Source organism: Aspergillus flavus, chromosome 3 (assembly GCF_009017415.1).
Source record: "Aspergillus flavus chromosome 3, complete sequence".
Lineage (NCBI taxonomy): Eukaryota > Fungi > Ascomycota > Eurotiomycetes > Eurotiales > Aspergillaceae > Aspergillus > Aspergillus flavus.
In genome coordinates this window covers 1,259,634-1,279,299 of record NC_092407.1, presented here as the reverse complement: position 1 = coordinate 1,279,299, position 19,666 = coordinate 1,259,634, and the positions used below count along the sequence as shown (strand labels likewise).

Sequence of the window (19,666 nt, the reverse complement as noted above, 5' to 3'; positions counted from 1 at the left end):
TCGTTATCGCGCCGTCGGACTTAAGATAAGACGAATACCCCTGATTCCGGATAACCCGCAGGTTTACTGTGTTTACTCGCAACCTTATTGATCAAGATCAAAAGGCCAAATAGACCTAAGGACCGCTTCATCCGTCACTGGCTCGTCCTCCATATCCTCATTAATCAAAACCTCGTGCAGCATCCCTCTAAACATCTCCTTGTTGGTCTGCGTAGTCGTTTCTAATTGTTCAGCGGGCATCCACCCATCAGTAGCAGTGTCGAGCAAGCTTGCCAAATCGCGTTTCAGATCATGAGCCGCCACAAAAAGCTTGAATTCTTTCTTATGCCTAGCCAATTTCTTAGGTGTCGGTAAGGGGTACGCACATTGCCCTGCGAATCCCAGCTCTTCCCAATCTTGAGCTGTCGCAACCAGATCGTCTCGTAGTGCTACTGCGCCATCCTTCCATGTCCTGTCGCTATAGCGAAACGGCCGGAAGAGATTGTCGTTCATCAGTCTTGAACCAGCTAACCTGGGTGTCAGAAACTGAGTGCATGCCTCAAACGCTTGCAGGCATAGATTTGATCCAGGTTCAGTAAGCATAGCAAAATCAGGCACCTCATCTGCATACCACCATGGTGGCTCGATACTGGCTGCTTGCCAGTCGATGATGCCTGAGACAATGGAAGGGTCATCTTCTGAAACGAATATGTTTCTTTTATGTAGATCTGGATGAAATAGCAAGGGTGTGACAGCGCCCTGGATACGAGGATCTGCTGACATCTGCTTTAGTACTTTCCGAGCGTGTCCAAGGAGATTCTTATGTGCTTGGATTGCCCCATGGTATGAAGGTCTGCTTCCAGCGTCAGGGTCAGTGGGAGATAACCTTGACAGACCGGCATCGATAAGGCCCTCAGAGAATTCGACAATAATAGACCCTGTTTGTCGTAAGCGACTGGGTCGAATGATCACAAGTTTTTCAAGCAGCATACAAGGCCCATGATTCGGTCTCACAATATCATAGTATCTCTGTTCTCCAACGTTACAATCCCAATACCGAGGTCCGCAATGGGGCCCGATGCAGAAGTTTCTGTCTAAAGGTCGCCTATTGTCAGGATCTGGCGGACCATTTGCGTAGTACAGGCTTCCGAAAGATGGAAACTCTAGATCAACCATCTCTTTTAGGCTCTCGTAGATACCTTGAATGCATCGGATCTTCTGATCACCAGCCAGACTCTGCCATTTCTGGTGCAACTGGACACCGTCGGCATGCTCCATGATAATGTACTCGCTACCGACTAGATTACAGTCATCTGTGGCATTATCACTCCAGTCTACGATCGCAGGGATAGGAACCCTAGTTTTTGTTTGCACTAAGATGGATGATTAACCAGTGAGCCATAGCATTGGGTCAGCTTATCCCGTCTCACTCACAGTACTTGACAGTGGCTACCTCCGAGGCCGTTGTGAGTCTCGCCGGACCAGCCAAGGTAAATGGGAGTCTCGCCACGATGCGCTTGGCATTGTTCAAGTGGAAGATGAAGACCCTATTGAAACCGCCTTCGATCTTCTGACAGGCAGTGATAACGTCGGCTTCGGGAGTTAGCTCCAGGACCCGTCGGCAGAGGGCATCGAAGTCAAATTTTGATGTAGCGCGACTCGCGCTGTAACTTGTCATGACGCAGCCATCGACCATTTGTATAAGAATGTGAGTCAATATTGAAATCTATCTAGTGTCAGCGCACATGCTATATGGACTTGGTCACTATGAGAGGGGAGACTCACTGTTTGTATCTGCTGCCGTTGGATGAATCGGACTCCTTGTCGAGTATTGTGAAGGAGAAGGATGAGGGCACTGGAAGCCTGAGCATGCCTGTGATGGAAATAATACTTTCCGATACAATGTTGGCCGTAGCAGTAAATCTACTATCATGTTGATTGTGGTCAGATATTTGTACTTAGATGGTTATCTTAATGCGCGTGACTTTCTATGATCAGTCTATGCTTAGTCGGGGTATTACATCCCTGTCCCAACATTGCTATTGTTGACTGTGCAACCAAGTCCACAGTAATTCACGTCAATACTACTGAAAAATGTGCCTTGTAGTGTTACAACTTGAAGAGCTTCGGAAATAAAGAGATCAACAGCCGAGAATGGATTTCGGCATGTCCGCAGTGGGGAATATCGGATCTTGAAACGGGTTGCGAGATGTTTGGTTAAATTCCGGGTAAACAAACGCCAGTAAGTATACTGCCTCTCTGTCACTCTATGCGAAAATTCACACCCATGGCTAATATATTCAAGTCAACCCAGGGGAAGTTCTCAGGGAAGGGTTTCTGGGTTAATATTTGGGCCTGCCATTTTAGATATTTGCACCCCATCTAGTACTGCCATGGCCCGTGGCGTTTCGGGCCGGAACACTATAATGTATTTATATCGCGGGAACATGGTAAAGTGTCTGAGGTCTGATCCAAGAATGGCGGAGTGGTTAGTGGTATACAGATACTTTAAATAACTACTACTCTTCGTCGCGCTAGAACTGAAGGGTTTAATTATTCGAACTGCGAAAAGATTGATACAGAACACTTCATATACTCGTATGTACAGCTATAGATCGACATCCAATTTCACTTCCTAATACGGCAATCACGGCCGAAGATCTGGTCAAAGGTAAGTATACTCCAATCGGAGTCGAGTGACTACTCCGGACAGCACTGCCTATATCCAGATATCTATTACGAGGTATAGAGTTTAACATATGCGACCTTCCGAGAGAAATAATGCTTTGCTTACTTTTTGATCTTAAAAGGTTATCTCAAGTGCATTGCGTCATTGGCAAACTACTATGCAAGGCACGTGATCCTCGGAGTTGAAGACAAACTCCGCGAATGCTGGGGCAGCATTGGAAATTCAAATAATCGCCAATCGGTCTGGATGGAAGAAGACACCAGGCGGAAATCATGATGCTACGAGGACCTGCATTGCGGACGAGGTTGCTCTGGGGACCTACGAGTCTGCTGCGCACAACTCGCGCAGTGTCGTCATTGACACCGCCACTGATTCGCATCCAAGACGGAACCTTCTATCAGAACTATCCTAGTCCAGACGATGCCACCAACAACCAGAACCCGCCTCTCTTTGCCAACTTCAATTTCGTTCTACCCGCCGATCAGGCAACATCAGCCGAAAACAATGGAGATCAATCGCTGCAACACTGGGCCGTGATCGGTAGTTCGGGGAGAACACAACTGCTCGAGATTCTCCGCGGCCAGTATGTCTGTCTCCCGCCGACGGCTCGCTCCTACCCCTACCTCCTCACAGACGAGATTGCGAAGAAGGACCCTCGGCTACGGTTCGTTGGAAACGCTGTACAATATATCGGGTTTAGTGGCGAAGGGTCGGGAGCGATTGGTGGTACCCGCGGGGCCTATTTGAGTGCTCGCTATGAGAGTCTTCGGGAAGAGACAGACTGGTCGGTGCTTCAGTACCTTAAGGGCCAAACTTCCTTGAACCCTCTAGAAGGAGAGGAAGGCGGAAAGTTACGAGATGAAAAGCTGCTCAACCAGGTCATCACCGACCTGCGACTGGGAGAGCTCCTGGACATGCCCGTCGCAAACCTGAGCAATGGTCAGACAAGACGTACGCGGATCGCAAAGGCACTACTCAGCAAGCCGGAACTGCTGCTGCTAGATGATCCTTTCAGTGAGTAACTCTCACTCTCTCAGGCCAGGATACGATTATATTGCTAACAACTTCTAGTGGGCCTTGACCCCGCTACCACAAGAAGCATCTCTGGCCTTCTCCAGCGCCTAGCAGATAAATCGGACCCCAGATTAATCCTCGCCTTACGACCGCAGGATACTATCCCTGACTGGATCACGCATCTGGTGGTCCTAGGAAATAACAATCGAATATTATTCCAAGGTCAGCGGGCCGAAGCGAACACGGTGTTCAATGTTTGGAAACGAGTCGTCAACCGCGGCCGAGAGGTTGCATCTCACACCGAAGAGGAGAAAGCGATTTTCCGTGAGGCAAAGAGCGCCATGGAAGCTGGTCATCTGGACCGTCAGCTGCTCTGGGACCTTCAGTTACTGTCAACCAGGACCAGTGGATTAGCCCTGCCTGCCGTCAAGGGAGGCGAGCCAGTCATCGAAATGGAGGGAGTCCGCGTGCAATATGGCGAGAAGGTTGTCCTGGGCGGATGGACACAAAGAGTCAACGGGGAGGAAAAGGACGGCCTCCACTGGACCGTCCGTCGTGGACAGCGGTGGGCGATCCTGGGAGCCAATGGATCCGGGAAGACGACCCTTCTCTCCCTGATCACCTCAGACCACCCCCAAGCATACGCCTTGCCCATCAAGCTCTTCGGCCGTTCCCGCCTGCCCGAGCCAGGGCAACCGGGCATCTCCATCTTCGAACTCCAATCCCGCCTCGGCCACTCCTCACCAGAAATCCACGCATTCTTCCCGCGACAACTCACTATCCGCCAGGCCGTGGAATCAGCTTACGCAGAAACTTTCCTCTCGAAACCCACCCTGGACCACGACCGTGACCTCGACGTGAGCGCTGCCCTCCGCTACTTCAAGGCCGAGCTCGACCCCGACGCCGCCGTCACCACCAAGGAGGAACCCCCAAGAGTGTCGGTTGAAAACAGAGAACATTTCCCCAGGATCGCCTTCGTCCGAGGCGCCAGCCCCATATTCTCTCCAATCGAGTTCGACGTCGAATACGCGGACTCCACCCTCTTCGGCCAACTCAACACCGCCCAACAACGCGTCGTCCTCTTCATCCGCGCGCTCGTCCACAAACCGGACATCGTCATCCTCGACGAAGCCTTCTCCGGCATGCCCGCCTCTATGCGCGACAAATGCATCCACTTCCTCGAAGCTGGCGAATACTCCCGCAATCGCGCTTCCTCGGCCACCCGCCGCTCCGGCAGCCGCCTCAAAGAGGACTGGCTGCGCGGCTACAACACTGATGAGTCGAACGTTCGCCACCTCGGTCTGTCCGACAACCAGGCCCTCATCATGATCAGCCACAACAGGGAGGAAATCCCCGACAGCGTGCGCTACTACATGCGTTTGCCCTCGGAGAGCGTGGAGGGTTCTGAGCCGCTGGATTTCCGCTTCGGGCAAGTGAAGTATAAGAAGACGTTGAATGAGCCGAGTACTTGGGAGCATGCGTGGTTGCCGCCTTCTGAGTTTAAGGCCCGCGGGGCCATGCGGTCGAAGCGTGGGAAGCGGTTGGGTGAAGATGAGGAGAGCGTAAATCAGGATGAAAAGGTTTACGAGTGGTATTCTGTTGGGTAGAGTTTAGACTAATCACTATTAGAAGTGATGTGTTTGGCTGTGTACCCTAGAAGTGTATATATATAGTGTTGTGTAAGATAAAAGCTTATCCGTCTCACCCACGAACACAGATTTGGCGATTACTCTAGCCTTGGACCAAATTATATCCAACAACAGTAGCATTCGATCAACGACGCTCACTCAGAACAAAAACTATCTAAGAACAAGAAGGATATATAGTTCAAACAAGCCACTATTATCATCATACATGCAGGCATCCCAAGCAAGCAACAGCAATTAAGCCTTCGCCGCATCCGCCAATCCCGAGATCAGCGTCTCCGAGCGAGTCATCTTCGGCTTTTCCACTTTCTCTCCCTCGTTCAGTTCCAGTCCCTTGGCTACGAGGTCAGTGAAGTCAATCCCGACTTCCGTGAGTAGGTTAGCATGTTCGTGCACGATGTCGATGCACTTCTGCCAGACAGTCGTGCCGCGCTGGACGCTGCTTAGCTGGCGTGTGAGGAGGGCATTGAATCCGTCTAGGTGGTGTTTGGACCATTTGATGCAGGCGCTGGTCATGATCGCTGGGAAACATTGTTGGTAGATGCTGACAGTGTTTTTGATGAGGGTGAAGTAGACGTAGGATATTTGGAAGATGTATAGAGGGAGGTCGCCTTCGAAGACGCAGGCTCTGTTTTGGGTTATTATTTACTGTGCTTTGGCCCGTTTGTTGTAAGGGGATGGAACTTGCCTGATTCGTTTAGTGATCACATCGGATCGGCATTTCAAATAGGTCTCCCGGGCTTGATTTTCGAAACCCAAGCGGGTCAGCCAGGAGACCTTGGTCTTGGTGGCGTTTAAAAATGAGGGCGTGTCGACTAAGGATCGCGACAGAACCCCTGCCAATTTGGCGGCTCGCTCGTCCACTTTAGAATTGATCACGTCCTGCGCGACCGAGTTGCCTTTGAGTCCTTTGGCGAGTTTCCGCAGCCGCTCAATGTTTGAGACGGCTTCTTCGAAGCGCTGGAGCGCGATATCGATGTCTAGTTCGTCTATCTGGCCCTCGACCCATCGTAGGTTTTGTTGCTTTCCGTCTACGTCAATGCGAACTTCGGGTGTTTCGCGTTGGGTTTCCAATGCGCTGAAATCGGGTTTTACCATGGAGTATGATGACTGTCTTACTCCCAGATACCCGAATGACTCGCTCTTGCCTGCGGTCTCCGTTTCGGAGCGCAGCGTCCGGCGAAGGTCTTCCACGGTTTTCCGGAATGTCGCAAGAAGGTCGATCTTGGCGGAGCCGTTTCGCTTATCGTGGCGATAGGTGAAGGGTTTGGAGCCCACGCGGACACTCACGGCGTTCATGATACCCCGGTCTTCGGCTTCTTCACGGGAAACCCCCGGGCCAAGATTGGCACCGAGGTCAATCATGTCGACATCTTCCAGGGGCCAGCACTCCTCCGCCACGAGCTTGGTAGGCACTGGGCCCTGGTGATTAGGGTTGCTCTGATCAACACGCTTTCGCTTTTTAGCCGCCACAAGCAGGTGGTCGTTGAGAAGCACGATGTGAACCGGCCGCCGAGGCTTCCAAGTCGCAGAGTCCAGCTCGACCCAGTTTCCCGTCTCCAACACGATGTGCCGACCTGGCACCACCGGTAGGAACTTCTGCGAACCTTCGACAGTCTTCCATAGTGTTTGCAGCTGAACGTTCCACATGCTCTCCAGATTGGCAACGGAACTGCGATTGTTTCGCTTGGTTATGCGCTCGTCTAACGTCGGGGACATGGGGTTTTGAGTGTTGCCAACGGTCGCTGTTTGTCCCAAAGCTGTTGTGAGCTCTGCCATGAGAGTGCGGAGAGTGCGCATCTCTCCCTTGAGTTTCTCCGCTTCTTTACTGATCTTGATGAATTGCGTGCGATTCTGATAGACATTCTGCTGGAGGTCGGTGGATGTCCTATTCTTGACTTTTTTCAAGCTTCTCTGGTACTCTTCGATCTCTTCCTCGGTTGCATTGGCAAGGAGGTTGGCGACATCTGATAGTACACACCAGGTTAGCAAGACTATACCTATGTCTACGGAGGATTCATGACTGTGAAACTTACATCTATCTACCGGTAGACTAGGGTCCCGCAAAGCATTGAGATCCACTTGTGGTGGCCCTGAGGCCTCTGTCGAGGGCCGTCTGCTGGTCGACTGAGGGGGACTTAGCGCCGTATACTGAGTCGGAACTTTAGGCACCCCGGGCACCGGGGGCGCATTTGCGGAGTCAAGATCGGGAGCTTGATTAAACCGGGTGGAATATCTCCTCTTCACCAAATCGGAGGTCGCATCTTTTTGAGGAGCACGTTCGCGTGAAGTGGAACTTGACGTAGCGGTTCTCGGGTCGACGGCCTTACTACCAGGAGGGAGAGGCCCGGATATCGGTTTTGGCGCACTGATCTGGGGCCGGGCACGGCGGGACTTGCTGCGGAGGGTCAATCCGCGGCTTTCCATCTTGTCTGGATCACGAAGCCAGGAGGGAACGCTTCAGATTCATGAGGAAGAGGAATGACGACGGAGCTTGCTTGAATTCCCCCCCCGAGCGGGACAGAAACCCCGAGGCGGAAGAACAATGATCCTCCGCCTTCAAAATTGTCAGAACATGAGAAAAGCGTCACTTCCCCAGTCTCGTCCCCATAGACCAAATAAACATCCCTTTCCCCGGTTCGGTCGGACTCGCCTGAGGCACTGGACTTATTCTACCTCTGTGCTTTCTTTTATCCTTCTTTAATAAATAATTACATACTATCTCCCGTGACACCATGAGGACGTCAACTTTGGTCGCTGCTTCGGCTGGCACGGTCCTTACCGGCCTGTTGGGTAAGAACACAACATCAATCTTAACCAGTCGCGAAAACCAAACTAATCAATCTTTTCTTCCTCGGGATACAGCTTATGCCATTTACTTTGACCACAAGAGACAGACCGACCCCGAGTTCCGCAAATCCTTGAAGAGAAACAACCGTCGTCTGGCGAGAGCTGTGAAGGAGGAAGCCGAGGCTCAAGGAGCCCAGGAACGGGAATCCATCAAGAAGTCTGTCCAGCAGGCTCAGGATGAGGGTTTCCCGACCGATCTTGAAGAGAAGGAGGCCTACTTCATGGGCCAAGTTGCCCGGGGAGAATCTCTCTGCGCTGAAGGTATGTTTCTGCTGCGGTGACGCTATCCACCCCCCAAAAAAATAATAGAAGAAATTCCACTTGAAAGTAGCGGCGATTCACATACAAACCTAGGCTCAGACAAGGTTGAAGCTGCCCTGTGCTTCTACAAGGCCCTTAAGGTTTACCCTCAACCTAAGGATCTGATCTCGATATATGACAAGACTGTCCCTAAGGAAGTCTTGGAAATTCTGGCTGAGATGGTCGCCATGGACGCGGCTTTGAAGCTGGGCACATTCACTGGCGAAGGTGGCAGTGCTGAATCAAGCCATGGTGTCGAGTAAAAGAACAGACGTGACGCATTCCATTGGATCCGGACTCGCGCCCTCGGCATTGTCAATCATCCAACCCCCTTCCGTATAAAATAAGAACTTTGCTTGGCCTGTGATCTGGCTTTCTCAGGTCGTCGGGTCACGCTGGGCCGTGGTCCGGACCCTTTTTCTCTTGCTTTTGCGGCCCTAATTGATTCGAAAAGACCGATCGATCTCTGAGAGGGTCGATGCTTTTCGACTTTTTTTTTCGATTTGCGATGTCGCACTCTCACCCTCTCCGCTTATTATTTGTTACCTTTTCCCTTGTTCCCTGTATATTTGCATCATTGCCCATGTCTTGGCCGCCGGCGTGGCGGACTCTCTTGGTATTTCTCGGCGCCATGACTTTTTGTTTCTCATTTTTCTCATTCGGTTATTCACCCCCTATTTCACCAGTCTTGGGGGTTTCTTGGGACATGGACAATTCTTGGGTTACAGGCGCCAATTATTCCTTCTCCCCCAAGTGCTTCTCCTGACGGGTAACACATTTGGGACTGTATTCTAGAGAGGCAGTAGTGTATCAACAGTGAGCAATTCAACGTGGATTGAGATGCAAAAAATGATTTATTCCTGATTTGGCGATCTGCAAAGCTACTATCCATGGTCCATATCCAAAGCTATTATGATAAGTAATGGCCTGAAACCGTCTCACCTAAGCTATCTACCGATATTGCCTCCGTTGGAATGAACTAATGAAAAACCAAATTAAGACCGCCCAGTTTCAACCTTTGAAGACCCTCAGCGCCAAGGGTCTTGTCGGTAAAGGGGATTGGTTCTAGTGAAGTACTAGCCGGGAGTGGAGTCTCATAGTGCTGGAGTATACCCTTTAATGAAACTAAATTGCTGGGCATCAGTTGGTTCGGAGGGGGGCCAAGGGTTCGCTCTTACTCCGTCCTTTCTTTCATTCAAAAAGCCTTCTGCCGGGTCTCTCTTTCTCTCTCTCTCTCCCTCCTTCCACTCATTCATCGTTGCGGTCCTGTTTTTGTTCTGCCCACACTCGCTACTTCCCTCTCGGGGTTTGTCTCATCGTTGTGCGCCTTTGCGCTCGTCATTCGTTCACTTGTCATACATACCCTCTGCTTTGGAACTTCCTGTGGAAGCATCTCCGTCCGATCCTTTGATTCTTTGTACTAGTTTTTTCCAGCGAGAGAGATATAGAAAATGCCTTCGGTCGGTCCTCTTCCTTCCCATGCCAAAATTTGATATCCACGTCGATATAGATCCACAGATTACCCGAAAAGGAATGTTAGCTGACTAACTGCCGAATCTATAGATGTACACTCGTCTTTTCGCTGCGCTTTGCGCTCTTGCGACCACTGCAAATGCCGTCACCACCATCGAAGTGAAGGGCAAGGACTTTGTCAACAGCAAGACCGGTGATCGTTTCCAGATCCTGGGTGTCGAGTACGTTTCTGTTCTGTTCTTATATCTGTTCACGCTATATGATCGCCTTCATATCAATGATATTCGATCGCGTTACCTCGTGGGGAAAGCGGTGGTGTTGATCATCATGTCTTATCTACAGTTACCAACCCGGCGGTTCTTCCGGCTTCACGAAGGACAAGGACCCTCTTAGCGACAAGGACGCATGCTTGCGTGATGCCGCTCTCATGCAGCGCTTGGGTGTGAACACCATCCGTGTCTACAACTTGTCGCCCAGCCTTAACCATGACGACTGTGCTTCCATTTTCAACGCTGCCGGCATCTACATGATCCTGGATGTCAACTCCCCTCTGTACGGCAGCTACATTGACCGTACCGCTCCCAAGAGCAGCTACAACGCCGTCTACTACGAACAGGTCTTCGGTGTTATCGAGGCCTTCAAGAACTACCCGAACACCCTCGGTTTCTTCGCCGGTAACGAGGTGATCAACGAGCAGAGTGTCAAGGAGGTTGCTGCTTACATCCGTGCCGTCCAGCGTGACATGAAGGACTACATCAAGAAGAACGTCGACCGCTCCATCCCTGTTGGTTACTCCGCCGCTGACATCCGTCCCTGGTTGATGGATACTGTGAACTACTTCATGTGCGAGGACTCGGATGAGCCAAGCTCCCAGTCCGACTTCTTCGGTCTCAACTCCTACTCGTGGTGTGGTGACTCGTCCTACAAGAAGGCCGGTTACGACATCCTGACCGAGGACTTCAAGAACGCCTCCATCCCCGTCTTCTTCTCGGAGTACGGCTGCAACGAAGTCACGCCTCGTGTCTTCACCGAGGTGCAGGCCATCTACGGCGAGGAGATGACCCAGGCCTTCTCCGGTGGTCTGGTCTACGAGTACACCCAGGAGGCCAACAACTACGGTCTCGTCAAGATCAACGACAGCGACACCGCCACTTTGCTCGTCGACTATGACAACCTGCAGAAGCAGTACGCCAAGCTCGACATGGACCGCATCCAGGCCTCCAACTCGACCCAGACTTCCTTTACGGCCCCTAAGTGCAGCTCTGACCTGATCAAGAACGGTACCTTCCTGAGCAAGTTCGACCTGCCCTCCCGTCCCTCCAAGGTCCAGGACATGATCGACAATGGTCTGTCCAAGGCCAACACCGGTAAGCTGATCGATGTCTCGACGACCGCTATCCCTCAGAAGATCTACGACCACACTGGTAAGGAGGTCACCGGCGTCCAGCTGAAGGCCCTTTCCAGCGGTGAGTCCAACACCCCCGGCAACAGCACCTCCGGAAGCTCCAGCTCCGGCTCCAGCAGTGACTCCGACAACACCAAGGACAACGCAGCCGGCAAGATGACCGCTTCCTTCATGGGTCTGGTGGTCGGTGCCGTTGTGGCCGCGGCCTCCGTGCTGTAATTAATTGACTTCGTTGTGTTATATTTCACACTGCGTGCGTTGAATTAACCTCATGTATTGCTTTTCGTGATCGCGATGATTCTGGGACGGTCAGCAAGTTTATGATACCAGTTCTGGGAAGCTGGGACAATTGACCCACTGGAGATGTTATTTAGAATGGAGTCTTTTCGCTTCTCATCGGTAGAATGGTTTCTTTATAAGTTTAATTGAATGCTCATAAGAAGGGAACTTGATGATCCCACTAATTCAACTTACACGAACCGACCACATACAGAGGGTTATTTGCCCCACAGATGAAAGCCAATCTACTACTATAATTTTGGACCGTCAGCACTAATATCATAACTATGAGTGATCTAGGGCAACATAACCTGCACATCCAAGTATATATATCCATACCTACCACATAGACATCCACCCATACCTCAAACAATATATCTCCAACTAAACAAGATATCCTAAACAAAACCTCAAACAAACCGAAAATGTCCCAAAACCCAACAATCCTCCTCATCCACGGTGCCTGGCACATACCCACCCACTACGAACCCTACACCACAGCCCTGAAAAACGCAGGCTTCGAAGTCCACTGTCCACACCTACCCACCTGCACCGGCAAGTCCCCCCCAACAGCAACCTTCACCGACGACGTCTCCCTAATCCGCCAAACCCTGCACTCCCTCACCACAGCCGGGAAACAAATCCTCCTGATCATGCACTCCTACGGCGGCTGCGTCGGCACCGACGCAGCCCAAGACTACATATACCCCGTCACTTCCACCTCCGAGTCCCCAACTTCTATTCCCACTCCCAACCCCGAAGAGAAACGAAACCAAAAAGGAGGAATATTCCACCTCCTCTACCTCAGCGCCTACATCCTGCCACCCGGATCCTCAATCCAAACCATCATGGATAAAGCCGGCGTCAACGAGGATCTCTGGGCCCAGTACATGGACGATGATGAAGTTGGGTTGACAATGCCCCGGGATCCCGGGTTGTGGTTTTATGGGGGTCTGGACGAGGGGACGGTAGAGAGGTGTGTGGAGCGTTTGGTGAGGTTTCCGGTGAGTGTGCTTAGGGAGAAGACGGGTGGGAATGTGTGGCGACGGTGTCCTGTTACTTATGTTCGGACGGAGAGGGATTATGCTGTGCCGAAGGGGTTTCAGGATCTTATGCTTGAGGGGGTTAAAGGGGAGGGAGTTGAGGTTAGGGTTTTGGGGTTTGAGGCTTGTCATAGTGTTTTTTTGACGAATGTTGGGGAGATGGTGGGGGTTGTTGATGGGATTGTCAGGGATTGGAGGGGTGGGTTGTAGATGGTTATATTGTTGAAAGTATGGATTCATCTTAAGGAGTTCTCAGCTGTAGTGTTAAAGGATAGGATTAAATAGATTTGCTTATACTCCATAGTTGCAATGGCCTTAGAAGTAGCTAATCTCCGAATTGCTTTCACAGGTCCCACATTCTATACATAAATCTCGAACTGCATATTAAAAGTATGATAGCATGGTCGAAAATAAATAGATACAATGACTAAACCGAAAGCAAATGTACAATGTAACCAATTACAAAGCTCGACCCTTCCCCTTCCCCTTGTCAGATTCGCCCCACGGAAGCGATGGGAACTCGTCTGGTTGCTCCTGCGGCTGGCTATCGGCAAGACTGAGTTGGATGGCAAGCTCCAGGTCATCCATCTCTTGCTGGCGACTGCTCCCAGCGACGACTTCTGCCGGTGAGAAGCTGTGAGAGCTCGATTGAGATCCCTTGGCGTACTTGATGGGAATGTCAGGGTACTGCTCAAACGACCCAGGCCCCTCGTCAAGAAGACTCAAGCGAATCGCTTCGGCGATGTCAGGAGCAAATTCGTCGTCAACAGGCTGCTCGTATGGAGACGAAGAGGATGAAAACTCGTCCGCGGCGACTGAGCTATCGTTCCGCCCGATAGTGTCACTAGAGGTGGAGCTAGCCATGGAGCTGGGCACGATATCGCCCCGTTTCTGCGCTTCACTAGCGAAGGCCTCCTCACTCAGGAGTTGGGCGTAAGCGAGAAGCTGCTCTTCGTCCACATCGGGCCCCAGCAGATCGATACCGAATCGGTTGCTGAGGTGCGCCTTTTCCTTGCGATCGGCTTTTTCTTGTCGTTTCATCTCCGCCTGTTCATCCTCGATGAAGTCTTGGAGAGCTCCTCGACCGCTGCTGTTGAATCGTTGACCCTCGGGGGTAGAATTGCTGCCCCGACGGCCGCGGCGGAACCGACGCTTGCTCGTCTTATACTGATCAGCAGCGCCGGAGCTGTAGGACCAGTAGCGCAAGTGGGACCCTAGGGCAACCATTCCCCTTAAGACCGTAGGATCGGGGTCTAGGCATATGGCCCCACTGGCATAAAAATTGTTCCCAACTCCCTGGATGGAAGCCTCCGCCTGCACTAGTCGACGACGTGCACGGGAAGAAAAGCGCGAATTGATGGTTCGGACAGGTCGAGTAGATGATGCAAGAGGATCCCAAGCTTGTACAAGCCCGTCATTGCCGCCGTGCACGACGTACAGTGACGTAAGAGCGACACAGGACACTTGAGGAGAGTCAGTTTGGATGATGCGGATCGGATTGACGGAGTTGATAATCTCCGAGTTCTTCGCCGTGGGAGCGCGCATATCCCAGACAAAGACCCCTCCGGTAGTAGTCCCAACAGCCATGTAGCGCCCACGTTGGCCGGGAATTTCTGAATTTGCCGAGGGCTGCTTCATGTGCGGCATTGGAGACGACAGACCGGAGGAAAGTGTCGAGCTTCCGGACATTCCGAGGAGAGGATCCTCGTCAGGAGTCAGTACAGCATATGTCGAGACGTCCAATGCGCTTGTTGTGATTTCAATCGACTTGTGATCGCCGAAGACAAAATCTGAGATACGCCATTCCGTATTTGCGGCGGAGCAAACTGTTTCACCCATACGACTGGAGGCTCGCGAAGGTGGCACGCTTGGTGTATTGACGGCTGAAGATAGAGACGGAAATTCCACAGGCCCACCGAATAGAGAGGAAGCCATACTTTCGCCAACTTGATACGTCCCGAAATGCGACGATGGCATTTCGACCTTCGTCAATTTTCTAGTGTATCTGCGAATCGAGGCCTTCTCATCTTCGCCTACACCACGAGCAATGACGATAACGGACTCACCGGCTCCGTGGCTATCGTCGCCAGCGAAGTCGACTTGCATTTCGCGTCTTATGTCCCAGCCCTCACAAACCTTCCGGAAGTGTTTCGGTTTAAATGACATGAACTGCTCAATCTCCTTGGTCTCAGCAATAAGCTGATTCTCATCAAGCTTCATCGAATCTGACGACGACCTCGGGCTGTAGCTGCCGTCAACCGGCTCCCGACTGTAGGGGTCGGGCCTAGCGGTGCGGCGACTCAATTCCAAAAGCTCCCAACGGACACTCCTGCCGGTCTTCCACGCCAGAGTATCAACCTGTTCAGGGCTCATCTTAGCCGACGGAGGTTCAGGCTGGCGCGGCATGTCTGAAAGGTAGAAAACTTCACCCAAGGCATTAAGAACGGTTGCCCAGATGCGTCGACGGGCGTGACGCTTGGTAGAATAATCGTTGTCGACCGCAATCGCAATGATGGGAACTCCCGGACAGAGAACCCATCTGGCAGTCACCTGGCCTCTTTCGAATCGCTGTTCATACGTGGGATGAGGCCCGATTGCGTAGGCCGTAAGAACTCCGGAGGAGGTACCGGACATCATTGCGACCAATCCCCCAGTCATTTTCAGTACATTGGAGGATTTGGCGATCCATACAGCGGTGACCGCATTCGTGATCAGATTGAGAGTAGGAATGCCCAACTGTGGCTGTGAGGTGGACTCAGTGAGACCCAAGAATCGCCCGCGTTGCTCCATGGTTGAGATAAAATAGGTGCGTCCTTGAGGGCATCCCTCGCCGTAGATCATTCCGTAAGGCTGGCTAACGTCCATGCGATTCGGTAGGCCGACCATGTTTCCAGAGCCAAGACCATATTCCGCTTCACCAGGGAATAGATCCGCGAAATGGCGAAACAGCTGGTGGTCAGACAAACCCCAAGTTCCAACCTTGACCGAGGAGGGATCGCTGGCAGATGCAATGCCTTGCTCTGATGCCCCATGGATGAAAAGAGGCTGCTTCTTGGTCACCTCGGTCCCGAAAGATGCCGCGAGATGACTGACAGGGTACAAGAGCTGGGAAGTGTACGTAACAACTGCGCTGCCATTGCGCATATTTACAGAACGAACTGTGCCACTCTTTTTGGCAGGGTCGAACTGCGCCGGCTTGCCTCGGGCAAGTGACCTCAGCAAGCGGGTCCGTAGAATATACTCAGACCTCCATGACGCCAACGCGGTGAGGCGGGAAAAGAAGCGCTTATCTGAGGTGACCCTCTCGGGTGCGTTAGCCTCAGATAGGCTAGTGCCATTTTCTGCGACATAAGGTCCAGGAAAGTAGCGCGAAAATGCTATTCTCCAGGCATGGGGAGTTGTGACGAGGGTGTGAAACCGGCGCGACACCAATGCCATAGATGACAGTGCTGGCGGTGGCAGGTGCGAGAGGATGTGCGTTAAAACCTCTGCCAGTCCATAGTGTTAGACGGGTGATTGACGAGAAAGGTTACCAACGGCGACATACCATTTGGAAATGCGTCCAGCGATAGATGCGACTGAGTAGACGAGGGAGTTACTCTAAAGCTTAGATCTGTTTGTCTGTAAGGCGACTGCGCCATCGCATTCTCGTACTGGCTAACACGGTCGAGAACCGGTGATGCGGGGACTGGATCGTCAGTCTTCGCCTGGTTCAAGGGCGACAGGCGAAGTGAGTCAGAGACGCCTTCGAAGTCTCTGGCCTCAAGGGAAGGACCAGAGACTTGATAGTCGCCATCGAGAACATGTCCATGCTGGGTATTGCGGAAAGACTCTCTGGGGGGCGAATCTGTAGGAGAAGTGCGCTCAGAAACTGCAGCAGGCTCGGATTGCATAAAAAGGTCTCGCGGGGTTAACGGGATCAACGGAGGCGACTGAACCAGGCCAGATTCTGGGTCAGTCGGGCAATATCAGGACGAAGGAGGAGAAGAGATGATGGCGCGAGAAGGACGCTCTATGCGGTCGAGAATGCGAACGATAAGGGAAAGAAATCTATACAGTCGGAAAGCGGGGAAAGAGAGATATGATGGAAGGGGAGATTAAAAAGTAGTCGTAAAGGTAATAAAAAGAGGGACTGAATGAGAATCGACGTTCGGATTTCGGAGGGGGAATGTGTCACGGGCGAACCCTCTGATTCGTCACGGCCTTTTCGCGTCCCTCTCACGTGAAGACGCGCCGCGGAGGCAAATCAGAATTGCATATCAATTGTTAGTAATATTACCCAAATATCTTCAATTTGCTGGTAATTTCGACCAGATCTACTGTGGATTAATTAAGCATGCATCACACCCTGCACAAACACCGTGGATAATCTCCTGTTATTGGACCTATCCAGCGGCTTGTTTTTCCAGGCAACACCCGCCCATTGAGTACAGCCTGACGGAATCGCCATTTAATAGTGGCCCGTCCGCATCACAATACCCACCTTCCTCGACCATTTCACCTCATGCGGATCGAAGTGACCTTTGATAATGCCCGATCTTGGTGGTAAGTAGACGATTTTATTTTATATTGCTCGGACAAACTAAGTAACAAGAGCAGATGCGGAAACAATCCGCATTCTCGTTGCAACCGACAACCATGTCGGGTACAACGAACGAGACCCCATCCGGGGTGATGACAGTTGGAAGAGTTTCCATGAGGTGATGTGCCTAGCCCGAGAGCGTGATGTCGACATGGTGCTCCTCGCAGGCGATCTCTTTCACGAGAACAAGCCTTCTCGAAAATCAATGTACCAAGTAATGCGCTCGATCAGGATGAACTGTCTGGGCGATAAGCCCTGTGAGCTGGAATTGCTCAGTGACGCCAGCGAAAACTTCCAAGGGGCGTTCAACCATGTGAATTACGAAGATCTTGACATCAATGTGGCTATTCCTATCTTCTCTATCCATGGCAACCATGATGATCCCTCCGGAGAGGGCCATTTGGCGGCGTTGGACATACTCCAGGTTTCCGGACTACTCAACTATTATGGACGGACGCCTGAGTCCGATAACATTCAGGTGAAACCGGTCCTACTTCAGAAGGGCCGGACCAAATTAGCATTGTACGGTATGAGTAACGTCCGAGATGAACGATTATTCCGTACATTCCGCGACGGAAAGGTCAAGTTCTACCAGCCTTCGGTTCAGAAAGAGGACTGGTTCAACTTGATATGTGTCCACCAGAATCACCACGCTTATACAGAGACTGGATACCTCCCTGAAAACTTTCTCCCGGAGTTTCTTGATCTCGTAATCTGGGGCCACGAACACGAGTGCTTGATCAATCCTAAATTGAATCCTGAAACCAAATTTCACGTCATGCAACCGGGGTCTTCTGTGGCGACATCACTCGTTCCCGGAGAGGCAGTAACAAAACAAGTGTCTATCGTCAGTATCACCGGGCGCGATTTCAAATGCGAGCCTATCCCACTGAAGACCGTGCGACCCTTTGTCATGAAAGAAATTGTCCTCTCAGAAGAGAAGGGGGCTCAGAAGTTGGCTCGGAAAGAAAACAACCGCACTGAAGTCACCCGTTTTCTAATGACGATCGTTGAGGAGCTCATAGAACAAGCGAAGGCTGAATGGCTGGCAATGCAGGAAGATGTGGAAGAAGAAGAGGAGTTAGAGGTGCCCTTGCCACTAGTGAGACTGCGTGTGGAGATCTCCACACCAGAGGGAGGTAGCTATGATTGCGAGAATCCTCAGCGGTTTTCCAATCGTTTTGTAGGCAAGGTCGCAAATGTGAACGATGTTGTACAATTCTACCGGAAGAAAAAGAACGCAGCAAACCGCAAGAAAGATGATGACGTCGATGCAACCGCAGTCTCCCAACTCTCGACGCTGGACACGGTGAAGGTTGAACAATTGGTGCGCGAATTCCTCTCCGCCCAATCGTTGAGCATTCTTCCACAGAATTCATTCGGGGACGCTGTGGCCCAATTCATCGACAAAGACGACAAGCACGCCATGGAGATGTTCGTGAATGAATCTTTAGAAAGTCAAATTAAACACCTTATGGCCCTTGATCGTGACAATGATGTCATGGACGACGAAGAAGAGGCGCAGAGCTCGCTGCAACAGGCCATGAATAAGTATCGAGATCAGATGGAAGACATGTTCTCTCGAGGCATCAAGAAGAGGTCACGAGGGAAGAAGCGATTCAAGCCTAAACCAGATGGCTGGGACAGTGAATTCGACGGCGTCTGGGAAGACCAACCCGGAGCGCTGATACATTCAGATAACGAGGGTGATCCCAATGAAGAAGATGCTGCAGAGGATGGCACAGGACCTGCCACTACGAAAGCAACGTCTACTCGTGGTCGGGGCCGAGGTCGTGGAGGAAGAGCAGTCGCTACTACAACTACTCGCAAAGCAGCCGCCACCGCGAAGACCACATCAACGGCACCCAAAAAAACGGCGCCCGCTAAAACGACTAGAGGACGGAAAAAAGCCATATCGGACGATGAAGATGAGGAAGATGATGTCATCATGCTGGACGATGACGACGAAGATGAAGCCCCTCCCGCAGCTCAAGCGCTCTCTGATGTTGATGAGGACGATGATTCTCAATCTCTATTTGTTAAGCAACCATCGACCCGAAGCCGCAAAGCAGCGCCCTCGACGGCCAGCACCCAGCGTCGTGGACGGACCGCGCCATCCCCGGCGCCATCGTCGAATACTATAGGAGGAACCGCTACGCGTAGGTCTGCAACGACACGAGGCAAACAAACCCAGATGACGTTGGATTTTACCGGTTCCCAGATTAGTGCTCGCGGGAGCCAGACCACTTCGAGGTCGACGAGGCTGGGTCGGAAGACTCGAGCTACGAGTGTGCTGAGCGAGGAAATTGATGATGACAGCGATGCCTTCGAGTCTGCGCCAGCCTCCAGAAGGAGGTAGACTCCCTCGCCAGCAGGCTAGAAGGAGGAGAATACATGTCTTTCATT

General features: G+C 51.7%; 9 protein-coding genes across 9 annotated transcripts; 5 read left to right on the top strand and 4 right to left on the bottom strand.

The window, feature by feature from the left end:
• Window positions 1-84: 84 nt before the first annotated feature.
• F9C07_2104507 (kinase-like domain-containing protein) lies at window positions 85-1,675 on the bottom strand (the record flags this gene model as incomplete). Its single annotated transcript, XM_071508976.1, has 2 exons — window positions 85-1,352; window positions 1,414-1,675. The coding sequence occupies 2 exons, from the start codon at window positions 1,673-1,675 to the stop codon at window positions 85-87; spliced, it is 1,530 nt and encodes a 509-aa protein (XP_071364894.1).
• Window positions 1,676-2,940: 1,265 nt separating this feature from the next.
• On the top strand, window positions 2,941-5,289 carry F9C07_2064621 (putative transporter; the record flags this gene model as incomplete). Its single annotated transcript, XM_041290664.1, has 2 exons — window positions 2,941-3,682; window positions 3,740-5,289. 2 exons carry the CDS (start codon window positions 2,941-2,943, stop codon window positions 5,287-5,289), a joined length of 2,292 nt encoding a protein of 763 aa, XP_041144282.1.
• A 138-nt stretch (window positions 5,290-5,427) lies between these two features.
• On the bottom strand, window positions 5,428-7,928 carry F9C07_2281687 (putative exocyst complex component Exo84). The gene is made up of 3 exons (XM_071510518.1): window positions 7,365-7,928; window positions 6,017-7,295; window positions 5,428-5,956 (listed from the first exon to the last, which is right to left on the bottom strand). Exons 1-3 carry the CDS (start codon window positions 7,753-7,755, stop codon window positions 5,566-5,568), a joined length of 2,061 nt encoding a protein of 686 aa, XP_071364893.1. The 5' UTR covers window positions 7,756-7,928; the 3' UTR covers window positions 5,428-5,565.
• Window positions 7,929-8,063: 135 nt separating this feature from the next.
• Window positions 8,064-8,741, top strand: F9C07_4623 (putative mitochondrial import receptor subunit; the record flags this gene model as incomplete). Its single annotated transcript, XM_071511240.1, has 3 exons — window positions 8,064-8,121; window positions 8,194-8,439; window positions 8,533-8,741. 3 exons carry the CDS (start codon window positions 8,064-8,066, stop codon window positions 8,739-8,741), a joined length of 513 nt encoding a protein of 170 aa, XP_071364892.1.
• A 472-nt stretch (window positions 8,742-9,213) lies between these two features.
• Window positions 9,214-9,734, bottom strand: F9C07_4622 (uncharacterized protein; the record flags this gene model as incomplete). Its single annotated transcript, XM_071511239.1, has 2 exons — window positions 9,214-9,262; window positions 9,592-9,734. The coding sequence occupies 2 exons, from the start codon at window positions 9,732-9,734 to the stop codon at window positions 9,214-9,216; spliced, it is 192 nt and encodes a 63-aa protein (XP_071364891.1).
• Window positions 9,735-9,753: 19 nt separating this feature from the next.
• On the top strand, window positions 9,754-11,751 carry F9C07_4621 (1,3-beta-glucanosyltransferase Gel2). Its single transcript, XM_041290662.2, has 3 exons — window positions 9,754-9,938; window positions 10,042-10,172; window positions 10,294-11,751. Exons 1-3 carry the CDS (start codon window positions 9,930-9,932, stop codon window positions 11,573-11,575), a joined length of 1,422 nt encoding a protein of 473 aa, XP_041144279.2. The 5' UTR covers window positions 9,754-9,929; the 3' UTR covers window positions 11,576-11,751.
• Window positions 11,752-12,060: 309 nt separating this feature from the next.
• F9C07_4620 (Alpha/beta hydrolase fold-1) lies at window positions 12,061-12,888 on the top strand (the record flags this gene model as incomplete). The annotated part of the gene is made up of 1 exon (XM_041285215.1): window positions 12,061-12,888. One exon carries the CDS (start codon window positions 12,061-12,063, stop codon window positions 12,886-12,888), a length of 828 nt encoding a protein of 275 aa, XP_041144278.1.
• A 124-nt stretch (window positions 12,889-13,012) lies between these two features.
• F9C07_1384503 (F-box and WD domain protein) lies at window positions 13,013-16,863 on the bottom strand. The gene is made up of 2 exons (XM_041285209.2): window positions 16,226-16,863; window positions 13,013-16,166 (listed from the first exon to the last, which is right to left on the bottom strand). Exons 1-2 carry the CDS (start codon window positions 16,569-16,571, stop codon window positions 13,138-13,140), a joined length of 3,375 nt encoding a protein of 1,124 aa, XP_041144277.1. The 5' UTR covers window positions 16,572-16,863; the 3' UTR covers window positions 13,013-13,137.
• A 344-nt stretch (window positions 16,864-17,207) lies between these two features.
• F9C07_4618 (double-strand break repair protein mus-23) lies at window positions 17,208-19,619 on the top strand (the record flags this gene model as incomplete). The annotated part of the gene is made up of 2 exons (XM_041290661.1): window positions 17,208-17,223; window positions 17,278-19,619. 2 exons carry the CDS (start codon window positions 17,208-17,210, stop codon window positions 19,617-19,619), a joined length of 2,358 nt encoding a protein of 785 aa, XP_041144276.1.
• Window positions 19,620-19,666: the final 47 nt, after the last annotated feature.